The following is a 22,173-nucleotide window of genomic DNA, read 5'->3' as shown; positions in this document are numbered from 1 at the left end:
GGAGTAAGTGTATGTTCACAGATGAATGTCGGTTCAATTTGTATGAATCTGAAGGGCAATTATTGGTATGGAGAGAAAGAAATGAACAATATATGGAAGAATGCATGGATGCTAGGGTTGCTTTTGGGGGAGGTGGAATTACAGTTTGCGGCGGGATTATGAGGAATGGAAGAACAGATTTAGTCATTTTGATTGAGGATAGTATGAATGCGCAGAGGTACAGGGATATGTGTATACGTGATATCGTTGTTCCCTTTTCTCGAAACTTTGGGAACGGTTTTATCTTAATTGACGACAATGCTCGTCCACATCGAGCCAGAATCGTACAAGAAATTTTGAGAGAGAACAACATCGAACGAATGGAGTGGCCTGCAAGGTCACCGGATATGAACGTAATAGAGCACGTATGGAGTAGAATGAAAGTGAGAATAAATGGCTCAGAGCATGAATTTCAAAATTTGAATGAGTTGGCAGAAATGGTGAGGGTTGAATGGGAGGCAATTTTCCAAAATTTTATTGCAAAGTTGGTGGATAGCATGCCAAGAGTTGTGGAGTTGCAACAAACGGCTGGGGGACCGACAAGGTATTAAGAACAAATGGGTTTGTACCCGCAAAGTCATCGGATATGAATGCTGTGGACTTGGTTTTTTTTTTAATTAAAAACCATTATTTTCGATTAAATTTACCGAATAAAGATACATGTTTTATTTGTATGGTAAAACATTTGATTTTTTAACCCACTCTGTTTATAAAGGTTCGCGGTTTATAAATGTTCACCTATAATGGGTGAATTGAAATGTAATTTTGCTAATCTTGTTTTAAATTCAATAATTTCGAATTTAAAACAAGAGAATTAAAAAGAACCATTTTTTTAATATCGTAAACGCCCCTTAATCGCCAAACTGGCGAAAACGTCTAGAAATATGAATTGGATTACTAAACAAATAGTGTGCTTCTCTATCCAATATCATTATTTTCCATTAAAATGACTGAACATGCTAAGATTTATGATAAAACACATGATTTTCTTTTCAAATTTTTTTTTGGGTCACCCTGTATCTCGCAGTGTATGTTTTTTACTTAAATTGGGTAGTTTTAAGTGTAAACTGCTTTGACTACACCTCAGTCACACCCTGTATACTCGGATCCGTGGCACCTTTCAAAAAGATCATTTAGGTCAAAAGAAAGAGGAAGAAAATACCTTTTAATCCTCAAAAAAGTTATTAGAATCAAGTAAATCAATTTGAAGAAGCAGCCGCTCAAAAAAGAGCAAAAATTTTGCTGTCCCATTCTTTTTGACGAGCAGTCTAGTTGAAAGTAGACTCATATTTATTAAAATAGATGCTAGACCTAGTGCAAATGTCGTTATTAGTTAATTTCTCGACATTTTCGACATAATAACATGGTATACACGGTTTTTACGTCTTTTACGTCCAAAAATTTTCAGACTAAACTATTTTCCACAAATGTTTGACTGAAAAAAAATAGGATGATTATGTGATATCAGGTATGTTTATATTTAAGATATTATGTAATAAGAATGAGCCATTTTGAGTGTGACAGTTTAAGTGAAAAATATCACAGTTTAAGCTCAGAAAAATGGACATTAGATAATTATTTTTAAGCAGCTGATTGGGTATGAATGTCATTATTGAGTTTACCAAGCTCTAAAATGAATGAACCTAACGAGAATAAGTACGTGACAATCTATGACATGTAATTAGGGTGGTTAAATTAGTACAGTGTGTTCATATAAAATGTTTTCCATCTTTGTCAAAAACTTGGTTTGCAATGATTTTCTCTATTTACTGTATAATTTTTTTATATGGATCATTTTAAAACTTTTATACTCGTCAAGAAACGCAGATGATTCAGCTTATAACAGAGAGGAAAGTAAACAATTTAAAATATATGTACAGTTTGTTAGTTTTACATTTGTGAACACTTTTTGACTACTCATTTAATAACAAAAAAAAAGAATACAGGGTGCGGAATAACACAGTCTTCTCCACTATAAATTTATTAACCCACCAGTTAATGGGGGCGCGCTCGACTAGTTTCGGGCATAGACATGCCCATCATCAGGAGCTAAAAGAATTAAAACGCTCTAACAAAGGTGAACGCAAAAATGTGGACAATGGCGAAGGACATACCTTAAAAGCTGCTTAACACATTAGACGCTGTCTTTCTATATAGGGATAGACAGCGAGACCCATTAGTAGCAAAGAGTTATCTTAACATTAATGGAAGGCAACTAAACTGTAAAATGGTTGAAAAAGAATTTGGAATATAAAATTAAAGTATAAAAGAGTTTCATTACCTTATCATGGAGAAAAAACACTTAGCTACACTTAGTAACTATTAACATGCTAAATAATAATTTAAAAATTATAAAAATAAAACCCGCGGGGCAGGGGACCCCATCCCGAAGGTGCGGGAGCCCCAATCGTACAGGGGAGAGCAGAAACTTTCAAATATATGTTGCTGAGGGCAGAACAAGGGCAAAATGGACGAAGCAGAACAATTTATTGAAAAAAGTTAATTTGAATGTGCGCATAGGAAAACTGTTAAACTTAAGAGTGGGGAGGGAGGTAGGTGTCAAGAAAGAGGAATTATTGATTAATAAAATAAAAATCAAAAATTGAGAGTTCCGCAACCCACAAGACAAGGCACGCCGTGACCCGCAAAGCAAAAATCCGCATTCAACAAGCTGACACCTGACAGGTGCAAAAACACTGGAGTGGCTAGCATGGTGGACAGAATGACGGCTGACAAAAGACATGTGGTGGTGATTACAGTAGGAAGGGGAGAGGGGAGTTTAGTGTGGTGTGATGAAGAAGGAAAATTAGGAATATTAAAACGAGTTAAAAGAATGGAAAATGATAATTTAAAAGGTCAAGGACTTGATAAATAGAGAAGAATTTTGAGGTTATTTTGTCCTCTTGTATAATTAGATTTTTGTTAATAAATTTTTTAAAATGGTTAAATTAAAAAATTAAAAAATGTATTAACAAAAATCTAATTATACAAGAGGACAAAATAACCTCAAAATTCTTCTCTAACCCTTTTCTTGGTGGCATTTTCCTTCAATTGAAAAATCTCTTTAGCCTACATAATATCAACATCTGTTTCAAAGTTTCTCACACCTCCGGTCGATTCCTTTGCAACTCTAAAGACCCCACCCCTCTTCTTAACAGATCCGGAGTGTATCAGTTAACTTGCTGTACCCCAAACTGCAATTCCCGTTACGTTGGCCAGACTGGTAGGAAATTCTCCACTAGAATCCATGAACACCTTAGAGAGTTTGATAAGTTCCATAAAAAAACCTACTTTGGACGCCACCAACATGAGATTTAATTTTTCCCGCCACCTTCACTTCAACAACCATACCTTCACTACCGAAGAGGGCTTTAAATCCTTACATTTTTGTGATAAGGGCAACCTTATGAATCTGCTGGAGGTGTTGGAGATTGGCAGAGCAATAGAGGATGGAGAGCACCCCTGCCTCAATGACCAGCTTAACCACGTTGCTACAGCATTTTTCAAGTCCTTGACCTTTTAAATTATAATTTTCCATTCTTTTAACTCGTTTTAATATTCCTAATTTTCCTTCTTCATCACACCACACTAAACTCCCTTCTCCCCTTCCTACTGTAATCACCATCTGTCTTTTGTCAGCCGTCATTCTGTCCACCATGCTAGCCACTCCAGTGTTTTTACACCTGTCAGGTGTCAGCTTGTTGAATGCGGATTCTTGCTTTGCGGGTCACGGCGTGCCTTGTCTTGTGGGTTGCGGAACTCTCAATTTTTGATTTTTATTTTATTAATCAATAATTAAAAGAGAACTGCTGCAGACAGTAAAAAGAAGAAAAGCCGCATACCTCGGTCATATATTCAGAAATTCCAAGTACCAGTTCCTACAGTTGATTATGGAGGGAAAAATCGAAGGAAGGAGAGGCATCGGGAGAAAGAAATTTTCGTGGCTGAAGAACATAAGAGACTGGACAAACCTCGATGCCCACGCACTTTTTAGAATCGCACAAGATCGTAGCGAGTATGCCAGAATAGTCGCCAACATTCATTAATGGATACGGCACCTTAAGAAGAAGAAGAAGAATCAATAATTCCTCTTTCTTGACACCTACCTCCCTCCCCACTCTTAAGTTTAACAGTTTTCCTATGCGCACATTCAAATTAACTTTTTTCAATAAATTGTTCTGCTTCGTCCATTTTGCCCTTGTTCTGCCCTCAGCAACATATATTTGAAAGTTTCTGCACTCCCCTGTACGATTGGGGCTCCCGCACCTACGGGATGGGGTCCCCTGCCCCGCGGGTTTTATTTTTATAATTTTTAAATTATTATTTAGCATGTTAATAGTTACTAAGTGTAGTTAAGTGTTTTTTCTCCATGATAAGGTAATGAAACTCTTTTATACTTTAATTTTATATTCCAAATTCTTTTTCAACTATTTTACAGTTTAGTTGCCTTCCATTAATGTTAAGATAACTCTTTGCTACTAATGGGTCTCGCTGTCTATCCCTGTATAGAAAGACAGCGTCTAATGTGTTAAGCAGCTTTTAAGGTATGTCCTTCGCCATTGTCCACATTTTTGAGTTCACCTTTGTTAGAGCGTTTTAATTCTTTTAGCTCCTGATGATGGGCATGTCTATGCCCGAAACTAGTCGAGCGCGCCCCCATTAACTGGTGGGTTAATAAATTTATAGTGGAGAAGACTGTGTGTTATTACGCACCCTGTATTCTTACACCTCCACTGCGAGACAATGGACTTCTACTTCAAACAAAAAAAAAGAAATTACTACCATGAATTGTCAATCAAAATACCATATTCTCACATATACTCAAAAGAGTTTTAATCTAAAATTTGTAATCCCCAAAAATTATTTTAAAAATCAAATTCAATAAATGGAATGGTAAATGGAATGTAATGGTAATTTTTCCCTTTTAATCAAGAGTTTTAAAAAAACAATCTTTCATATAAAAAACAAAACTACAGTTCAGTAAATTCTTATTGCTTGCACATCAAATCCTATTCTAACCTGACTTGCTGATAATTAAACGTAAAACTTTTTAAAAAATAAACTAAGATTTACTTAAACTTTGTAGTATCAGAAAGTTGTTAAAGTAAATTTAAATGAAAGGTAAACAATATGTGACCGTAAAAGTGCCTGACTGAGAATATCCAACAGAATTTAATTATGTCTGCAATAACGCTGATAAAATGTTAGTTTAACGTTGACGGTGTATATTGTTCGGGCTATAAGTCGCACCCGGCATTGTATTAAATTTTAAATATTTAGCCACTATAAAATATGTAATTATCGAATTCTAAAGGTATCGCGTGTGCATATACAGTGCGTTTTTTTTAACGCGCAACATAGGATTTCACGTGTTAAATTTTTAAGCCCATGTTAGACCATGTTATTTTGGAACTACAAGTATAAAACTTGACGGGTGGCTGTTTCGTACCCTGAAGCTTAAGTAAGTTTACCAATTCGGCCTAAAAAGTGTTAAAAAGCTTGCAAAAAATCATCTTTTTTCGAAAAGGTTTTATCGTTTTATACTCCCTGTATGCATTGTTGTTCTTTGTTGTTTTTGATACTGGCACGGCAGGTAGCAGGTAAAATTTGGCGTAGAAAGTAAAACAGGGTGATCATTAACTTTATATCAAGAAAGTTGAGAACAAAAGAAGTATTTTTATAAGTGAATTGTTCAAAGTGACCTCCATTTGAAGCCAAACAGTATTGCAAACAATCATAAAATGCCCTTTTGACGTTCAAAAGATGTCGGGTCGTGATGCAGTCAAAATATGTCACTTTACCTGCTACCTGCCCTGCCAGTATAAAAACAACAAGGAACAACAATGCATACAGGGAGTATGGAACGATAAAATCTTTTCGAAAAAAAAAGATTTTTTTCCAGTTTTTAATCACTTTTTAGACCAAATTGGTAGACTTACTTAAGTTTCAGGGTACTAAAGACACACCCGTCAAGTTATAGACTTGCAGTTCCAAAATAAAATGGTCTAACATGGGCTTAAAAATTTAACACGTAAAATCCTATGTTGCGCGTTAAAAAAAACGCACTGTATGTACGGAAGTAGAGGGTATATTCTGGATTTGGGGCAATAAATATGAATGATGTCAATCCTCCATGTCCATCGAATCAGTGTGTCAAACGGAATCGTTTATGAAGCTTGACAAATGTTTGATAGCAGCTAACGTATGTACAGATTTATTATAGATTTTTTAACTTCCACCATTATATATATTTAATTACCCTACCAATACGTGCTTTGGAGAACTAAAGACAAACAATTTACATCCATGTGGTAATTTATTTGGTAATTAAGGAGAAATGTGGTAATTTGCTTGCCCTAACATAACGAAAGTTGCGCTGTTATTTCTGGTGATTTCAAACGACAATCTAATTTTCGTCAAGTGATAAATTATTTTTCAAATTTGGTTAATTCGGCTGATATATGGAACCGAAGAATTTTCCCCCCGTTTCTGAAAATTGTTGTCTCCTGTCGTAATTGGTGAAAATGAAAACCCTGAAGAAGTAGGAAAGTAAATTAATGAACGCCACATTCTATTAGAAAAGCTATTTATACAATTTCGGGAAGATAAAGTCAGAGTGATGTTGAAAAATCGTAGAGCCAAGAAGGTCGACGGGTTGGCAGTGACAAGTGACTAATCTGTCGAGCAAACATTTTACTTAGGGCACCAGGGTTATTTTTCCTGATTCATCACTCCAACCGATATGTTTGCACCTTAGAAAATGAGTTTTGTGATTTCATATTATTGGGTGCCAAGTTTGAGTGACATACGCACCACACCCGCTAGGGTGTGAGGAATGTCAGGATGTTTGTTCTAATGTGCTAAAAATTAAATGTTTCCGGTATTAGGACAAGGAAACAAAGGGGTGCTCATTTCAACTGGTGCAATTTAAAACTTTATTGGTGAAAAATAAATATAAAAAGAAATTCGATGGGCTTCGGCAAACAGTATTAACTCATTACGTTCTAATAAAAGTGGGTTACTTGTGGAAACCTGAGTATTCTTCGCTCTGAGCTACCCCTTAACGTGACAATATTATTGGGTGCCAAGTTTGAGTGACATACTCACCACACCCGCTAGGGTGTGGGGAATGTCAGGATATTTGTTCTAATGTGCCCCACGAGTTCTGCTAAAATTAAATGTTTCCGGTATTAGGACAAGGAAACAAGGGGGTGCTCATTTCAACTGGTGCAATTTAAAAGTTGGTGAAAAATAAATATAAAAAGACATTCGATGGGCTTCGGCAAACAGTATTAGCAGTCTTGCTGCAAGAGTGGCTGCTTTTAATGACAGTTTATAGGATGAATACGACTGCCTCAGGTATCGGGATTCCGGAACAGGCGATAGCAAGGTCAATCTCGGCGTTGCAAACGTCCTTTTTGCCTAATCTGGCCAGTGGTTCATTGCCTTCGCACGATATATCGTGAAATATCATATCACGGTGTCAAATCCAATGGTAATGATTGACAAATTTTGTATAATGAAAGCAATTTAATACAGCACCCCGGGGTGATTGCTGACAATTCTCCCTCAGCTCTAATAATAAAACACAAACCCCGTTTTGTTTTTTAACTGGCGCTTATTCTTTCACGTCCTCGTGACAATATTCGAGCTTCATATTAAATGGACACATAAATACCCATTTTGTTTCCCTGCTTTCATAGCCTCGATAATGTTAATTATTTTGAATTTGTATTTTTCATATTTGCCTACCAATTGCACTTAATGACAAAATATTCGGCAAACACATTATCTATATATATATAGGCCGGTTTAGAACGTCTTTCGACGTTGTCCGACACCTAATTTCCAGCCTCTTCGGTCTTCACAATCTTCAGGTGTTAGATTTCTCTCGCTCATGCATTTATGCATGGTTTTCTGCCACTCCTGTTTTGGCCTTCCTCGTTTTCTTCTGCACATTATCTTTTTAGCTTAAATTTGTTAGAAGCAAATCGCCTAATGCTCTACAGGATGGTTTAAGAAAACCAGTATCTCAATATACTTATTTGTATATGCCATCAGGGTATAAATTGGCTTGAAACTAATAATAAGATTTGCCATGTAATTTAGAAGCGATAACAAACGAAATTGAAACTTATTAACATGCAAAATTTAAATCAATTGACCGACTTGCAATAAGTTTGAAAATATTTTCAAAAACAGTTCGGTATGAGCTTTTGAATTAAACCAAAATTATTTTACTTTGATAGATGATACAAATTTTGTAACTCCAATTTATGCTATATGCTTAGGAGTTGTCAGATGCCTTACTAGTGTCCTAAACTAAAAACCTCTCTAGACCTGCCAGATGTCACCAGTAGTATCCTAAACCTTCAAAGATTTTTTTTTAATTGGCAGAGACCTCTAAATACTACTGAAACCTTCTAAGAGTTTCCAGATGCCTATATCTTAGACAAAAGCGTTTAGTTATCGCAAACGCAAACATAAACAACAATACTGCTTCAATGAGGATTTATTAACTCACACCTTTCCTAAGTTTTGTTGTAAGTTTCCTAAAACTTACAACAAAATATATAATTTTAACAGAGCAACAAATATTAATATTACAAGATCAACAAAACATGGATAATTTTCAATTTTATCAGAAAGTGATTTCAATTTATGACAGTCTAACAATGACCCTCCAAATTGTTCTTAAACTTTATAGTTTATTAAGTGTATGGAAGTCAAAATAAATCCCAAAATAAATCAAAACCTGGTTTTACATACTCGTCTAATCGGTCTAGTATTTCTCTTTTGATTCTGAGCTTCCAGCAAATCTGAATCACTACTAGGAGGTGAAGAAGTATAAATCTTTGTTCTTGCGATTTCCATAGTGTCTTCTTATTTGGGGCGGTAAATTTGCACTTCGGCGTTTTTCCGCTTTTATTTAATATCACCACAAAATACATTGTTTAGACAGAAATAAATCAGTTAAAAACTACATTTAGCTTAGCTTTGTCATGCCGCCTAACGACATATGTATGAGTTTCCACAAGAGCAGAAGGACCTTTTTTCATTAGAAAATGAAGGGCGGCTCTACTGAAAAACTTTGTCATCATTGACCTTAATTTAATGACTAAGTGTTCGTCCTCAAGAGCGTATCCTAAACAATTATTTCTGTAACAATGAATACTGTAGGGCCTAATATGGCAACTCACCAATTTCAAAAGTAAACGAAAAAATTTCCAGGGCATATTTGCTTTCATTGTTCTTCATTTCAGTGCCTATTACTTTGACAATAGTACATATAACAGAAAGAATGACAATTAAATCTATGGAATCGCCTAGGGAAACGGCAACTTTGCGCATTGCGACGTGTGCTGTGCTATTGCTGCAAAACATAAGTAATAAATATTACGGTAATCAAACAAAATATAAGGTATTACTCTATTTCGAGATTAAGTAAGAGCGGAAAGGTATTGAACGTTCTTAAACGAAATAACAGAAGTGTATTGACTCTGCTAAAGTTGTTCCGCGTCGGATTGGACTTCAGCCCAAAAGCTTTGTGCAATATAAAGGATGCATTGTGCGCTCCTCATCCGGAGAGGCTTCTGAGTAGACTCTAATTGATCTAGTAGCTTCATTACTACACACTGATGCTTGTCTACCGATAGATGTTGCTATGTTGCTGGGTGGTAAATAAAACAACTCCATTTGCTCCACAAACACCTAATGTGAAAAATAAAAGTAAAAATTAAACTTGCTTTAAAAGAATAGATGGGGGCGCTAGTCAATAATACACTACGTTTATTTTGAGCAAAATCGATCCGCTTATTCGGTTAAAATAAGGTTGCAGTGATTCAACTGAACCACAGCATTTTTTTTAACTTCAAAGAAAAAAACACAAAAAACCAGAATCAGGAAGCTAAAACAAGAAGTACCCTCACAAATAATAAAAAACAAAAACAATTCGGTTAGGTTAGGACTCAAATTTGTTTTCTTTTTTAGTCATTAAAGAATGTTGAAAAAATTTGTTTAGTTGGACGGTGCATGATGAACGAATCATACCCTGTGGGGGTTCAAGGACGCCCCTAGAGATGACGTTTCAACGTGTGCAGACAGCACTTTCAAGTCTCTAACTTTAGGTTGAAGAGTAAGTTTATATTGTGAGTTTGAAATAAATGTTTTTAAGTTTTAACCATAAGGTACTTAGTTTAAAATACAACCTCTTTAACTTTTGGAAGACGCATATGTGGAGTTGCTTCGGAAAGTGACGTAATTTGGCGTCAAACCACTTCTAAGGCACTCGCTGTTGAATCAAATGTCCAAGCGGATAAGTTTTCTTCTGAGTAGACTTTTCTTGAAATAACGGATCCAGAATGCTCGGCTAACAGTTTGTGAAGTGAAATAGCAGTCCATTTTCTCAAAGTGGAGTTGAAAGCAAATTTACAAGGGAAAGTAACACAAAGCCTTCTCCACAAAAGTTTAATTAACTCCCGAAAGGTAAATAAGGAGGAGGCTCAACTACTTTCGGGTACAGAAATACCCATTTTCAGGAGTTGAAATGTTGAAATTGTAACAAAAAATGGTTATAAATAACGTGGAACGTACCTTATAGTATGGTACAACTGAGCGCCGGTTGTCTTTTTACATGGAGAAGACAGCAAAACAAAATAGACGGTGGAATTGTTGGAAATCCAAAAAAAAAAAGCGGGGGATAGTGTGGATAGTGAGTGTTAATATATGTAAACAAAGGATCAAACCAAGTTAGCAAACAGTAGGATTAAATCCAACCCGCTAGTAGTCCTAAAGGCTAACAAAATTAAATGTGCAAACATAGACAAAAGGATGAAGACATGTGGGGCAAAATCATGCGTGAGAAAACATTGCGTGCTGTGGTGTCAGCCAGTAAATCTAGTGGGTGTAGAAAATGTCAAGGGCGCCACAATTCACTACTTCATTTTAACAAAAATGCAAAAGTGGTCCATGTAGTTAGTGAACAAGAAGTAGAAGATAGCAATGGTGAAGTAAATTAGTGCGTGGTGTCAGCATTTTGTAGATATGTTCTATATGTTTGTTGAGACGAGTTACTCATTTTTTCTTTGTTTATTGGGTCTTCTGTCTCACAAAAAAAGGTTTGTTGGGAAAATGGAATTTCGCACTATTTTCAACTAAATCGAAAATTACATTACATTAACCTAGTCGTCCCAACACAAGACCACTGACTTAGGCTCGGTCTTGATACCTAAAAACGCGACGTTTTCGTGGGAAATCTACCACTTGAGAAAATCTAAAAAAGAACACTACGGCAGAACACAGAAAACAACAACTTAATAATTATTAAACCTGATAATGTTCAATTTGGAACTCCGAGAAGGGTTTTGTCAATGAAAATTGACATAAATTTTGACTTTTGTCATTCCAATAGGAAAGGTTATCTATTGTTGTTGTGAAATATGGGTTTTATAATGAACAACAAATTTACGACATTTCAATTTCGTTTGATATGACCAAGTGTTCCATCTCTAGAATATATAACCAAGTTTGGTCAATATTAATAGAGGATGTCGCAACACAGGAGTCATGGTATAGGAGCATTTTGTAGTTATAGTGCTAATATTCAAATTCAGCAGCATAGACAGATACTACTTTCTACAGGAATTATTTTAATAAAAAAATGGAATTGGTCAGTTTGTGGAGTGTAGAGCATTGATGGATAGTGGTTATAAAATGAATTTCATATCTCAACATTTAGTTCAGAAACTTAATTTGAAAGCAGAGAAAATTAATATCCCAGTTGCAGAAGTTAGTCAAATGTTAACATATATCAAATCTAAGGTTAGTACTCACATAAAATCTTGTCGTAACAATTTTAATCAAATCTAAAGAAACTCCCGTTGAGCGTAGACCTAATAGGCCTTTGACAGCTAGTGAGAGTGTTTCTCAATTGTACTACACTACAATATTATATACATATAAGACAATATTTAACAAATTTAAATATTACTGATCAAGCTTCGTTTTAAACTATATTTTAGCACTTATTTTAGGGATTTTTTTAGCATCATATTGTCACGTTAAGGGTTGGTTGAGGGGGAAGAATACACAGGATTCCACAGGTAACCCACCCCAGATGGCCAAGATGGCTGGGAGCATGATGTGAAACTGGCTAGGCTGAAGATACACGGAGGGCAGCGCTTTAGCGGTGGTGAATGAACCCTAGACTTAGGTCCAAGGGCATTCACCGAGCCGGTAAAGACGCGAAGAACCTAGCAAAGGGAGGTAAGTAGGAACGGCAACTTGAGCTGCTCGCCCACACTATTTCCTTTGCTAGGGCTGATCTAGGGTGTGGCACTTGGTCACCTACTGCTCCACGATACGTTACACAATAGGCATACCCAGACTAACCCAGAGATCAGTCAGTGACTTCCCTCTGGGGAAGACCCCAGAGTTCTGTAATCTGCACGTGCTTTTGGTGCAGTATTTATACCCACATCATGACCCCAATTCGCCAATCTTGCTGACACAAACATTGTACTGGGGGAGACCAGGGCAACTTAAGTTAACGGCACCTAGTGTAATCTTTATGTTACAATATTTGCAATTACTTATCTATGTTAGTGATTGCTACTTTGTATCCTTGACGTGTGTAAACCATCTGGTGCTTAACATGAATAAAGTATTATTATTATTATTATTAATATGTAACACTCCCCCTCAAATCAATGTAATACAAAATTTAAACTAAAAATACTCAAAAACATATTTTGTTTACATTTGATTTGCCACAGAGTATAACATCAGACAAATGTACTTAATAAAATGATATTTTATATCGATATGTTTACCTTGCTTTGAGTTCTCAAAAGTATTGATCATTGATATGACACTTAAATTAGCAAACTTTAAGACAGGAATCTTACAGTCTACAAATTCTGATAAAACATCTTGTGTACTATCAGTTCTTGACATGCACTACAAGCAACTACAAACAATGCCACACAATTTTGCTTCTTGGAAAACGAAGAAATCGTATTTCCAGCATGAAATGCTATAAATCCACTCTCATTAAGCATAACTAACATTAAGATACTTCAACGCACGTTTTGCTGCTGTCCATGAGCTAATAGTAGGTTTGTTCAGACATCTGCTTAAATAGGACCCAGAATAGAATATGTCTGGGCTGCTTACAAGCGAAATGTACCTACATCAAACTGCATACTAATCAAGGTACAATTTGAAGTTGGTCTTCATCAGTGTAGTCGAAATTTGCCCCCATCAGTGTTGACACAGTACGAGTTTCTGTCTTATTGAACTCTTTCAATAGTCGTTTAATCATCTGGGTTTGACTGACGAATTCTGTTGACTTTTAATGTAATCTCCATCTCTAAAAATGTCTTCACTTCTCTAGTTATTTTGATGTTAAACTTTTTTCAGATTCTTCTCCAATTGCTGCTCTGTTCCTGTTATTAACGTATCATCGACAAATAAAACTTAAAACAAATCTTCCTTAGAATACAAACAATAGTCATATTTTGATCGTTTAAAACTTAGGCTTGACATGATTTCGTAAAATTTGATATTCCAGCATTTAGGAGCATTCCTCAGTCCATATAATGCCCTATTTAATTTAAAATGACCTTATAATAAAGGTCTCTTTGTCTAGATATCCATTTAAGAACGCTGTTGGCAATCCTTTTGAACTAAAACCGACAGCAAAGTCCTAATAGTTGATAATCTGTACACAGGTGCATAACTATCTGAAACATCTCCAGCCTGATTGGTAAACGTCCCGTTGTACTGAACGACCTACAGCCTACATGGAGGCTCAAAAACTAACTTCAACCCTTGGAGTCTGTCCGGTGGATCCCTACCGTTGCCTGGTAACTCTTATCTGGGCCGCTGAATTATCACAAAGTTGGTCCTTTCCGTTTTATTTTATTTGCAACTCTCACACTGTATCCAAATCTGACTAGAAGTCGAATGTTGACTTAATATTCTAAGTACTACTAATTTGGACAATTAACAATAATCGGTGTGATCCAACCAAATTCAGGGTGTTACAAATTCGATGCATTAACTTTGCTATCTCAGAATATAGTTATCTGAAAATATTTAATAAAAAGAGCTTTTTATTAAATAAAAAACTATTTTCTTGAAGAGCATAAAAAAGTGAGTACAGAAGGTGCCATTGATTTTCCACAATAATCAATTATAAAGTGGTAAAAAGAAATTAAATATAAATGTAACTTTTCCCGTTTTTGTCGGATATCTCCAGATGTAATAAAAGCTTTTTATTTTTTTTATCAAATTGTTTGACCATAAAATGCGCAACTTTGCCTGCATTCAACTACAGCTCGATCAAATATAGTTACTCAATGCTAATGCATCGAATTTATAACACTTTGTACACAGTGTGTCGATAAATTATGGAATAAATTCGATTAAAATTCGGGGAATTATTTTTCAGAAAAGTGCTCAGACATGTATGTTATTATTTTTTTCTACAAACGGATTAACAAATCATTTTAAAACATTAGTGCTTTATAGGAGCGGTTTAAAGCACTGTCTAAAGTTAACAAATATTTATATGCCATCTCGTACTAGAGTGTGGACTTCTTTGGTAGTAGGTCTGTTCCATGGCACTTTCTTCATTCATTTATGCGACAAAGTTGATATTAACACGTATTAAAAACTATATTTACAAAATGGATGACACACCTCCAAACAAATTTATTTTTGAGGGCAACAATGATCGTGTTAAATTACAATGGTAAATATACTCTAGTTTGTTGTATATAAATATATTTAATTAGAATATAAGAAGAATTTGACAGTATGTCATTTTGCCATGACAGCAGACAATGTCAGATGAGTTTGTTTCTTTGTAAAAGAAGAGAAGTGTGCGTTTTTTAAGGTTAACAAGTAGACGCAAATTTGATTATGCATCCTACTTTATTTTTGTTAAACGTTTTTTAAAACCTACTACTAATTAAACCTTCATTTCTTATTTCCGGTGTTTGAATTGATGCCAACATATTCCTTCATCAGGTTATGGGCCCAGGCATGCCAGTGAATTAAAAAAATAAGAAGTTAGGTTCCGGTGTTGTAGTAGTTTCCGTGTGTAAACGTTTGGTCGCGTTTTGGTGAAGATGGATCAACATCAGCCTCTTCCGCTTTTGAACCTAGATGGTGAAAATTGGGCTGTTTGGAAGTTCCAGACATCTGTGATATTAAGAAGCCGAGGTCTATATGACATAGTGACTGGAGAAAATCTCAAACCTGATTCAGGGACTACTGACATAGAAAGGTGGATAAAAGGAGATTGTAAGGCTCAGGAAAGAATTGTGACAAGGGTTGAGCCAGGACCAATGACCCACTTGCTCTCCTGTGAAACATCCTGTGAAATGTGGACAAAATTAAAATCAGTTTTTGATAAAGAATCTGTTGCGTCTGTTCACTTATTACAACAGAAATTCTTTTCATTAGAGTTTGATCAATCAGTGTCTACATACATTTCCCAGTTAGAGGAAATACAAAGTAAACTTAAACAAGCTGGTGAAGAGCTTTCTGAAAAAATGCTTATAACTAAAATCTTGATGTCCCTACCTGTTCCGTTTTAAGCATTTTAGATCGGCATGGGAATCAGTTGCTAGTCCCAATCAAACTCTGAGTGAGTTAACCTCTAGATTTCTAATTGAGGACGAAAGGTTAAAGTCAGAAAACCACTGCATTAGCAACCTTTAGTAGAGATGAGGCCGCTCATGTTCCAGTTTTTAAAGCAAAGGAGAATTCATTTTGTCACAAAAAGGGCCATACAGTAAATAATTGTTTTAAAAAGCAGAACAGTGATAACAAAGGTGAATCCAGGAGGTGTTTTTACTGCAAGAAGCCAGGACACGTGATAGCCAACTGTCAGCAACGAAAACAGAAAGGTGACCGAGGCAAAACATCCAATGTGAATGCTTTTATTGGAGGTGAATTTGACTTAAAAATGATTCAGGTGACACAGTGAACATAGTGAGTGCTAGTGAACATATGTGCCATGACAAAAGTCTTTTCAACCAACTGGTACTCAGTGATCTAAGCAGAAAAGTCAAGGTGGGCAATGGCAATTTATTAAATGTCCTAGGAGTAGGCACAGTGCATTTGTGGGCTGATACTGGTAATTGTTTGTTAGAAACCACTTTATCAAATGTTCTCTATGTCCCAGAGTTAAAATGTAACCTATTTTCAGTTGTGCTTTAGATAAAGGGTGCACTATGACCTCTGATAAAAATCGGTGTATGTTTCTAGATATCAAACACAAAATTAGAGCTATTTTTAACTATTACATTTTGTAAAACTAAGCAAATTGAAAATTATTACTTGAGTGCAAAGTTGCAGAAAATGTTGAGTCACTTAGTGTGTGGCACTCAAAATTAGCACATCAGAATATAGCTCATGTTAAACAAGTACTGAAAAGAAATAACACTGTTTTTTCGGATAAAAAATTAGAATCCACTTGTGTTAAATGTCTAGCAGGGAAACAGCATAGATTTCCGTATCCACTCAGTCATTTCAGGTCAACTGATCTTCTAGAATTAGTACACGCTGATCTTTGTGGCCCAATGGCAACCTCATCAATTGGTGGTTCAAGGTACTTTCTCCTCATGAAAGATGATTTTTCCTCATACAGGCATGTGTTTTTCCTCAAGCATATGTGATAAACTCTGCTGCTATTCTATTGGAAGTATGGTTGTCCAATGAAGGGTTCTTCAGTTCCAGTACGTAGGGCTAGATTCAGTGAAACTCAAAGTACAACAATAACAACAACGTTAATAACTTCGCCATTAATAGCCGCACATAGTCACTCTAACAGCAACGCGTACCGACTATTCGCGAGTTCGCGCGCTGCGCGAACTGTTCTTTTGACTGCCCGTTACTACGATCAATCGCTCTTTTTACCTACTCAGTATGTGTTATCTTACATCAGGTTTTTGGGGTCGATTGCCTCCTAAAACCTTCAACAACATAACCCATTATCCTTTTGCTTGAGCGTTGACCGCATGGAGAATCACGTACTCAGTTCTTAAACGTGCTTTTGAAGTGATTCCGTGACGACCAATAACCCAGCGATTCGGGTTATACCCTTGCCTGGGTCATCTCCCTTACATCTCCCCCCTGGAAGAAGAAAAAATGTCGTCCTGTAAGACCTGCATTTTTTCGGTTGCACACATGTGCTTGCATACAAATTATTTACACAACTATCTGTCTACTATAATAATATTATTCTAAAGGTTTACGCAACACTATCTTAAATTATTATAATATTCAAAAAGAAGTAGTAGTCCATTTTCTTTCAGTGGAGTTGTACAAGTACAAACGGAAGGGAATGACACGCAGTCGTCTCCACAATACTTTATTACGACCTTCAAAAGGTAAGGCCTGCTCTACTAGTTTCGGACATATAAATGGCCATCTTCAGGAGCTACAAGAATAACTTACTCTACTTATGCGTAACAGGTGTTTAACAAACGGGAAAAAACCTACCTCAACTCGACAATCAATGCGCGGGCTGTCTTTTTAGAAAGGGGGAGACAGTGAGACCCATGTTGTAAAGTTTTTGTGAATTTAAAGTTGTTAAAGGTGGGAATAAAGCTATAAAAAATTTTAACACGTGTAGTATAAATTAAAAGGGTTTTAAAAAAATTGAATAATTACCTGAATGGAGAAAAAAAGAAAAAACTGACACTACATCCTATTTAAAGACAAATACTTAAAATTAGACCCATTTTAAGGGCTGGGTTAGACCCTATGGGGAAAAAGATAAATTTAAATACAATCCACCATCCACGGCAGAGGCGATCGAACAGGAAACAAAATGGTGATTTTTAAAAAACTTTGAAAAAACCGCAGTGATAAGCCGTTAATACAAAGGCAGGGGGAACGTTTAAGAGGGGATTACAATAAAATCAATAACCTAGGTGACAACAGGTGGGTAGTTCTGCAACCCACAAATCAATCAAAGATTAACAATAAAAAGGCTAAAGCCGCAACCATTCATACAACAAGATGTAAAGTTAAAATTAGACGGAAAAATAAACAATGCACCAACCAACAAACATGTGGCGGGTGGACAACGCAATGAGCAAAAAGGGGGGTAGCCAAGGGCTCAAATAAGGTTTTAAACCCCGCAGAAAGTGCAAACAACGACCAACACGCTAGTGAAGGAGGGGATGTTGAAAGATGGGGTGCTGGGAGTGTTTACAAGGGATTAGGAAGCATTAAAAGGTGAGGGACTTAAAAAAGGAAGTTGATGGATGGTTAAGCTGATCATTCAGGCAGGTGTGCCCACCATCATCAGAGGCCTTGTTGATCTCAAGCACCAACGCGTATTGTTAATCTTTGATTGATTTGTGGGTTGCAGAACTACCCACCTGTTGTCACCTAGGTTATTGATTTTATTGTAATCCCCTCTTAAACGTTCCCCCTGCCTTTGTATTAACGGCTTATCACTGCGGTTTTTTCAAAGTTTTTTAAAAATCACCATTTTGTTTCCTGTTCGATCGCCTCTGCCGTGGATGGTGGATTGTATTTAAATTTATCTTTTTCCCCATAGGGTCTAACCCAGCCCTTAAAATGGGTCTAATTTTAAGTATTTGTCTTTAAATAGGATGTAGTGTAAGTTTTTTCTTTTTTTCTCCATTCAGGTAATTATTCAATTTTTTTTAAAACCCTTTTAATTTATACACGTGTTAAAAAATTTTATAGCTTTATTCCCACCTTTAACAACTTTAAATTCACAAAACCTTTACAACATGGGTCTCACTGTCTCCCCCTTTCTAAAAAGACAGCCCGCGCATTGATTGTCGAGTTGAGGTAGGTTTTTTCCCGTTTGTTAAACACCTGTTACTCATAAGTAGAGTAAGTTATTCTTGTAGCTCCTGAAGATGGCCATTTATATGTCCGAAACTAGTAGAGCAGGCCTTACCTTTTGAAGGTCGTAATAAAGTATTGTGGAGACGACTGCGTGTCATTTCCTTCCTTTTGTACTTGTACAACTCCACTGAAAGAAAATGGACTACTACTTCTTTTTGAAAACTGCTGGTCGAGCAATATTAGTCCGTGAATTTAAGAAGAATCTACTGGCGAGGAAGCTTACTCAACTGGACATCTGGTTCAATGGTGAATGCCTGAGGAGGAATCTGAGGCCTAGGTACATCTCACTACGATGCAACTCCAAGTCTACATCATCAAGGAAGGCGATCCAACTAGCCACAGAGGTCTGGATCAAGGATGAAGTCAAGAGGTTATATTTTAGACTTAGTAATACTGACCTAAAGCTTAAGTGCCTATATTTCAAACTAACCAGCATTCTGCACCCTGCTGAATTTGATTCACTGCACCATTCTTTGTTACAATTTGTGTGTGACATGGGGGACAATAAGTTTGAGGTTTTACAGCCTAAACTATCAAGGCTGAACCCCCTACCAGTGCCAACACTTAGCTACACCAATCAGCCCACCTCCAACATAACCCATAATGCAACCTTTACATCTCCTTCTACCACAAACCTAGCTTCCTGTAACCTTCCACACAGTCCGACAGATGAGGCCACCTTTGATAACAACATTTTTATTGGTAATTTTGGCGTAAAGCCTCCTCAAAGTTCAGCTTTTTCTTTCCAGCCTCGAACTCTAAACCTGTCAAACTGTGTTCTATCCCAAAACGATTTAAGTATTTTGAATTTAGGTCTTAAATACAATTTCACCTTTCAACCTAAAGTCAATGATTTAAAAGTTTTTTCTGCCCATTTGGAAAACGTAATTTCTAGATGTCTCCCTGAAGATTCACAAGGTGCAGTTCGATCTGCTTGCACCGTCCATCTCAATAGGTTTCACGCCGGAAATCTCTCATCAGTGCATCCTGCCTGGTGCAAAGCGGAGAACAGGAACTTGTCCACACTGAAGAAAAAAGTCAAAGACAACGACTTGGTGGTAACAAAAGCCGACAAGGGCAATTGCGTGGTAGTTCTTGACAGAACTCAGTATGTGGACAAGGTCTTGGACTTCCTAAGTTCGGACTCATTTGAAATTCTAAACACATCCCCTCTGGACAAATTCCTGGTGAGATTCAAGTCAATTATTAATAGAGTCCAGACTACACTAACACCGCTGTGTTTTAACAAATACAAAATCATACCTATCAACCCATCTGTTCCCAAACTCTATGGTCTTCCCAAAATCCACAAACCCAATATCCCCATCAGACCAGTAGTTTCCTTTTGCGGCTCTCCCTGCCACCACCTCTCTGGTTGGTTAAATGATATTATCCTTAAAACAACCGGATTTAAAAGTAAATACTCAATAAAAAATTCATTTGAGCTTTGCTCACAACTTAAAGACCTAACCATTCCTGATACTGCAATCATGGTCTCCTTTGATGTTTCCAACCTCTTTCCTAGCATCCCACCCCTTGATTGTTTAAATTTTGTCCGAGATCTGCTGTCTGCTTCCGAAAGTCTGGACCCTTTCCAGGTGGAAGACTTACTAGCCTTGGTGGCTCTGGTACTGGATCAAAACTTTTTCCAGTTCAACAACACTTTTTATTAACAGTCCGGGGGCCTGGCTATGGGTTCATGTCTTTCCCCTCTACTAGCAGAAATTTTTATGTCCAACATTGAACATTCCCTAGAATCCTACCCCTCCTTTAATAAAATACTCTTTTTCAAAAGATATGTGGATGACATTTTTTGTATTTTTGACGGGTCCCCTAATGACCTTCAACAACTATTTATGTTTCTTAACAATTTACACCATTCAATCTCATTCACCATGGAATTAGAGTCATCCCATAAACTACCTTTCCTTGATATCTTGCTTTACAGGTCTTATAATCACATTGAGATCTCCATTTATCACAAACCCACCAGTACGGACTGCATTATCCCCTTCCAATCCAATCATCCTCTCAATCAGAAGGTTGCGTCCCTAAACTGTTTCTTTAACCGGCTATTTAACATTCCAATGTCTGAAACAAATTTTAATTTAGAACTTTCTTGGATTAAAACAGTTGCAACCAATAATAAATTTCCCAATACATTAATCAATAAAATTTATTTTAACCATTTTAAAAAATTTGTCAATAAGAAATTAATACACAAAGACACATCTGAAGATACAAAATTCTTTTCAATCCCCTTTTTAGGCCCTCTCTCACTTCAGATGAAAAATATTTTCAGGTCTAACAACATAAATATTTGCTTCAAAGTTTCCCACACCTCCAGACATTTCCTTTTTAACTCCAAAGATCCTACTCCTCAACTGCATAAATCAGGCGTTTACCAACTGTCCTGTTGCACTCCCGGATGTAATGCTCTCTATGTTGGTCAGACGGGCAGGAGGTTCTCGACTCGTATTCACGAGCACACTCGGGAGTTCCTGAAGTTCACTAACAACCCCAACCTAAACACTACCTATATGAAATCCAATTTTTCTCGGCATCTTCGTCTGAATGGCCACACCTTCAATACTGAACAGGGTTTCAAGATTCTGCACGTGTGTGCTAAGGGCAGCCTCCTCAACCACCTTGAGGTGCTTGAGATCAACAAGGCCTCTGATGATGGTGGGCACATCTGCCTGAATGATCAGCTTAACCATCCATCAACTTCCTTTTTTAAGTCCCTCACCTTTTAATGCTTCCTAATCCCTTGTAAACACTCCTAGCACCCCATCTTTCAACATCCCCTCCTTCACTAGCGTGTTGGTCGGTGTTTGCACTTTCTGCGGGGTTTAAAACCTTATTTGAGCCCTTGGCTACCCCCCTTTTTGCTCATTGCGTTGTCCACCCGCCACATGTTTGTTGGTTGGTGCATTGTTTATTTTTCCGTCTAATTTTAACTTTACATCTTGTTGTATGAATGGTTGCGGCTTTAGCCTTTTTATTGTTAATCTTTGATTGATTTGTGGGTTGCAGAACTACCCACCTGTTGTCACCTAGGTTATTGATTTTATTGTAATCCCCTCTTAAACGTTCCCCCTGCCTTTGTATTAACGGCTTATCACTGCGGTTTTTTCAAAGTTTTTTAAAAATCACCATTTTGTTTCCTGTTCGATCGCCTCTGCCGTGGATGGTGGATTGTATTTAAATTTATCTTTTTCCCCATAGGGT

At 36.6% G+C, this 22,173-nt stretch overlaps 1 protein-coding gene and 1 pseudogene across 3 annotated transcripts; both read right to left on the bottom strand.

Moving 5' to 3' along the window:
* Nucleotides 1-15,648, bottom strand: part of LOC145738117 (striatin-interacting protein 1-like) — a 132,899-nt pseudogene extending 117,251 nt beyond the window's left edge.
* Nucleotides 2,996-3,804, bottom strand: LOC145738489 (uncharacterized). 3 transcript variants are annotated; one of them, XR_014180772.1, is made up of 3 exons: nt 3,331-3,804; nt 3,147-3,277; nt 2,996-3,084 (listed from the first exon to the last, which is right to left on the bottom strand). XR_014180772.1 is itself a non-coding variant. In XM_081993336.1 (3 exons), exons 1-2 carry the CDS (start codon nt 3,695-3,697, stop codon nt 3,214-3,216), a joined length of 339 nt encoding a protein of 112 aa, XP_081849462.1. In that variant the 5' UTR covers nt 3,698-3,804; the 3' UTR covers nt 2,996-3,084; nt 3,147-3,213. The 3 variants fall into 3 exon arrangements, 1 of the variants encoding a protein (XP_081849462.1); XR_014180773.1 differs by having other exon boundaries at nt 3,147-3,294; nt 3,423-3,804; XM_081993336.1 differs by having other exon boundaries at nt 3,423-3,804.
* Nucleotides 15,649-22,173: the final 6,525 nt, after the last annotated feature.

The sequence above is a fragment of the Ips typographus genome, linkage group LG15 (genome assembly GCF_016097725.1).
Source record: "Ips typographus isolate SLU linkage group LG15, UJ_Ityp_2.0, whole genome shotgun sequence".
NCBI lineage: Eukaryota > Metazoa > Arthropoda > Insecta > Coleoptera > Curculionidae > Ips > Ips typographus.
Note: the sequence above shows the minus strand (reverse complement) of the source record. Positions and strands in the feature narration are given on the sequence as shown.